This window comes from Equus caballus, chromosome 19 (assembly GCF_041296265.1).
Source record: "Equus caballus isolate H_3958 breed thoroughbred chromosome 19, TB-T2T, whole genome shotgun sequence".
NCBI lineage: Eukaryota > Metazoa > Chordata > Mammalia > Perissodactyla > Equidae > Equus > Equus caballus.
In genome coordinates this window covers 18,029,143-18,033,400 of record NC_091702.1, presented here as the reverse complement: position 1 = coordinate 18,033,400, position 4,258 = coordinate 18,029,143, and the positions used below count along the sequence as shown (strand labels likewise).

At 61.1% G+C, this 4,258-nt stretch overlaps 1 protein-coding gene across 2 annotated transcripts; it reads left to right on the top strand.

The window, feature by feature from the left end:
- On the top strand, nucleotides 1–4,034 carry LOC138918878 (ral guanine nucleotide dissociation stimulator-like). 2 transcript variants are annotated; one of them, XM_070242450.1, is made up of 6 exons: nucleotides 52–218; nucleotides 625–735; nucleotides 1,674–1,867; nucleotides 2,514–2,573; nucleotides 3,273–3,466; nucleotides 3,731–4,034. In XM_070242450.1, the coding sequence occupies exons 1-6, from the start codon at nucleotides 81–83 to the stop codon at nucleotides 3,892–3,894; spliced, it is 861 nt and encodes a 286-aa protein (XP_070098551.1). In that variant the 5' UTR covers nucleotides 52–80; the 3' UTR covers nucleotides 3,895–4,034. The 2 variants fall into 2 exon arrangements, with proteins under 2 accessions (XP_070098552.1, XP_070098551.1); XM_070242451.1 differs by lacking the exon at nucleotides 2,514–2,573 and having other exon boundaries at nucleotides 1–218.
- Nucleotides 4,035–4,258: the final 224 nt, after the last annotated feature.

Genomic DNA, 4,258 nt, shown 5'->3' with positions numbered 1-4,258 from the left:
AACAGACTTGGAACCCCCGCAACTAGGCAGCCACGTGCGCAAAGCCAGCTCACTTGGCTGGAGACTCTTGATAGAGAAACATGTTCTCCTGCTTTCTCCCGCCTGACCAGGGCTCTGGTTCCCAGAAAGCCCGCAGGGAGAACCTTTGGAGACGTTGTGGACGCTGGCTCAGCTCCCACGCCCCCCACCGCTGGACCTTTGGCAGGAGGTCCTCTCAGGTAACATGAGGAAGCCTAGAGCAGCCCAATCGAGGCCAGACCAGCTCCCCGAGCCCTCCCAGGGCAGCCCTCATCCCGTCCTCGTGAGTGTGGGGGCCAGAGGGACGTGTGGGCAGGATCTGCCCTTGGCCGCAGAAGGTTGGTGGGCTGGCAATAACCTGCTTTTCCCGTCACGTTCCCAAGCCAGGACAGGGCTGGCAGGACTGAAAGGGGACCCCTAAGCTGCCTCCTCATTCCAGGCCCTCAGGCTGCCGTGTGTTTCCCTCCTCGGTGGAGGTCTGTGTGGACCGTGGGGCGGGGCATGTGTGTCCAGAGTGGAGAGAGTCACAGAGGTGTGAGAGCCAGCAAAGACAGCCAGTCGGGTCTCTGAGGCTTGCCGCCTGGCTGCCGGGCACTGTCTTTCCAGAGCGTCACTCAGGAGACGGGCCAGCAGCTGAGCCACGACGCCCTCGACTCCACCACCCTGCAGGAAGGGAAGGTGCCCCACGCTGCCAAGCGAGGCCAGGGCCGGCTCAGGGTGAGTGCAGGTGCTGGGGAGACCCAAGCCCCAGGGCCCCAAGACAGCACTGAGGACCCCAGGTCTTCGAAGGCCCTGAGACAGCCCCGGGGCTCCTGCCTGGAGCCCTGCTCCCAAAGGAATCTGAATCCCCATCTCTTCCCCCGACCTTGCCCTGCGGGCCCAGCCCCCGTCTTGGCCAGAGGAGACGGCCCTGTCCACAGAGGTGTAGCAGAGCAGAGACATTTCTAGCCCATCAGCTCACGGGCGTTCAAGAGTCCTTTTGCGTTCTGTAGAGATTTTCCTGTTTGAACTCCCATCCTCACGTGTCCATGTGGCCTGGCAATCCTTCCCCACCTTCTCCCAGTCGGACGCAGCATCCTGATGGATAGGCATGCTTTTTGCCCAACAGGACATGGGGCTCACAGGGTTCTTTCTGGTCCTCTGCCTTTGCTGTCCAGAGGAACACGTCCACGTGGCCTCTCGAGGTCAGGGCGTCGGGCCTCAGCAGGCTGCCCAACTTTCCAGAAGGGAGACCCATTAGCCCAGTGACTCAGCCCTTCACTGAACCCGCACCTTCTGTTGCCATTTCCACAGCACCGCCCTGATCACCCTGCCTGTCCTCCCGTCCTCATCCCTCCCAGCCCACGAAAAGCCTCTGTGTTCTCCTGTCTCGAATGGGCAGTTGGTCAGCCACCCCAGGGTTGATGCTCTTCATCCAGGGAGGGGCTGTCACTCCTCTGCCAGCACAAAGACCTAGGAGACCAAGAGGTTTAATCCTTCTCCACCTCACATCCTACTTGGAATCCCGAGAATTCTTCCCTGCCCTGGGCAATGATGCCCACTTCCGGCCACAAGTCACCGCGGGCTTGGGCATTCGGTGCGACCTCCAGTCCCCGGCACTCCTGGGGCCCGCGGTGCGGCCTCTGATGGCAAGCGGCCCCTCTGTCTGACCCCAGGCTGAAAATCCATCCCCAGCGAAGAGCAAAGCGTCCCGCCTGGTGTGGACCGTCCAGGCTGGAACGCGGCAGAAGCGAGTGGAGCACCTGGTGCCCGCCTTCCTGGAGGGCGACACCGCCTACGTCCACAGCTTCCTGTGCACGTATAGAGGTTTTGCCACCACACGACAGGTGCTGGAGCTTCTGTTTCAAAGGTGCGTGCCGTGCCCCTCCGCAGCACTGTGGGCATTCAGCCACCTACTAGCTGTGAGGCTGGGGATGTCACGGCACCTCCCCGAGCCTCGGTTTGCTCCTTGCAAGGCGGGCTGAAGAGAGGATCAGCCTCCAGGGGAGATTGTAGGGACTCAGGCAGGTGCTGCCTGCAAAGGCTTCTCGAGAAGCCTAACCCTCTGGGAGGGTCGACTGGAGCGGAGGGGCTGTGGTTGTGCTCATTGAGGATATTCCTCTTGCCTAAGGCGAAGCCTCCGCCTCGTCCCTCAGCGTGCCCGTGGCCTTCACTGAGTTGTTGTCTTCCCTTTGGAAAAGGAGATGGCAGAGCTCTTCTAGGTCTCTGACCTGGGTGAAGCCAGAGCAGCGATCCCTGGGCTGAGCCGAGGCCCCCGACCCACTCAAGCAGGAGTGAGGGGCCGGTTGGAGCTCCTTCCTTCATCACGCACACACAGAGGTCCCCACTAGGTGCAGAAAGTTTTCTAGGCACTGACCAGAATCCCGTGCGCAGAGCAGGCGACAGCCATGCCCTCCAGGGCTCCATTCTCCTTGGGAGTGAGACAGCGCCGCTAGGCTTCTCACGCAGGCCTGATCCACAGTCCAGTCCATGCGACGTCCTCCTGTGTCTTCTAGATACGGTTGTGTCCTTGCCTATGGCGATGAGGACGGCGGACCCCTAGACCAACTCAAAAAGTGAGTGGGCTTTGGAATCCCTAGGAGGGCGCCCAGCGTCCACACTTGGAGGGCAGTTGCCTGCAGCGTCCCGCTCACTCATCTGCTAGAAGCTCCCCAGCGGGTGCTCAGCTCCTGCTCAGGGGGCTCAGGGAGTGCTCCGGGGCCACATAAGCCCCTCCCTGGTCGAGATACGGGGCAGGGGAGCATGACCCTCATGGGACACCTGGTGAATCAGGCAGCACTTGGCCCAGGAGGGAAAGTTGGAGGCAAGAGGAGGGCCCTGGGAAGCATGGGCGGGAGACAATGTCCGTTGTTCCCTCACTGGTCAGATGTTCTGGGAGCACCTCCTGTGTGCCAGGGAGGGCAATGAAAAGAGGAGACTGCACCGCTCGCTGCCCTCACGCAGCTGACGTTCCAGTGGGCAGTGGGCGGAGAGATGCTCCAAGCAGTGTGTCAGGCTTCCCTGAGGCCTAGGAGAGGTGACGCCACCACGGCACAGGGCTCCCCCTTCCAAAGGCGTTTTCCTAGCCCCTCCTTGGTGCCCTGGCCTAGCTCTGCCAAGACTGCCAGATTGGAGGTGGCCGCCAAGTAGGACTGGCCCCTGGACAGCCAGGAGCGGGAGGCCCAGGAGCCCAGGCCCGCACAGGGATGCCCGGGAGGCCAGCGTGCAAGGAAAGGACCCTTCTCTGACTCTGCTGCCCACCTGTCCGTCCTCAGGGCCATCTCCTTCATTCTGGGCGCCTGGCTCCGATGGTACCCTGAGGATTTTATCCAGCCCCCAGATGTTCCCAGCCTGGAACTGCTCTTGGCCTACATCGGTCTCAATATGCCCGGCTCGGAGCTGGAGCACCGCGCCCGCGTTCTTCTTTCCCGGCTGGAGCAGCCTGAGCACACTGATGCCAAGACTGAGGGTGAGGAGGACTCGGGTGTGTGACGTGGGCGTGTGCAGAGGGGATGGCGCTGCGCCCCCCGGAGCAGAGTGTCCAGAGGCTGGGGTTCGGCTGGGAGCAAGGGGCGGGCTCAGATCACTCTTGCCAGGGACTCGAGTCTGGGAAGACTTTCGGGGGCGTGGTGCTTGGACTGAGACTGCTGGATTGGCGGCAGAGGGTCCCTTTCTTTGGAATGACTTGGGCGGGCAGTCATGTTGGTGGCGTTTTCTCTTCTTCCATCTCCAGCTGCAGCTCCACCGAAAGACGCGGAAGACCCTGAAGATCCGGCACCGTCTCTCCCTCTCGGGCCCAGCCCAGCTCAGAGCCGCACAGGCATCTTGCGAGCCACAGCCGGCTCAAGACCTTCAGCAAGCACTGGCAGCATCCCAGCCACTACCCTCAGCTCCTGAGCTGCAGCCCCAGAGAATCCTCGCCTTCCCCTAGCCATGGCGTGGGTTTTAAAGTTTTGTTTTTGGTTTTTCTTTACTTAACCTTTCCCTGTATTTTATCTCGTCAGTTCAATAAAGTTTAGTTCTTGGGTTCTTTTCAATTGTTTGCTGAAGTGGCGTGAAGCAGACTCACAACGTCACACCAACGGCATCCGCATCTAGTACCCGCCCATTTTTGTCCAAGAGAAACCCTGTCCCTGGGAAGCAGTCAGTCTCCCTTCCTCCCACCGCAAGTCCTTGGTAGCCACTGAGTTTCCTTCTGTCGGACTCCGTGCGTTTCCCTCCTCCGGAGTTTGCATGGAAGTGCCAGCCTTCCAGAGGTGGC

Excerpts from the sequence above, each read along its gene's own strand:
- LOC138918878 (XM_070242450.1), top strand. The coding sequence starts at position 81 with ATGTTCTCCTGCTTTCTCCCGCCTGACCAGGGCTCTGGTTCCCAGAAA. Across the intron at positions 736-1,673 it reads GAGGCCAGGGCCGGCTCAGG|GCTGAAAATCCATCCCCAGC; the intron begins GTGAGTGCAGGT and ends GTCTGACCCCAG. Across the intron at positions 2,574-3,272 it reads CCCCTAGACCAACTCAAAAA|GGCCATCTCCTTCATTCTGG; the intron begins GTGAGTGGGCTT and ends GTCCGTCCTCAG.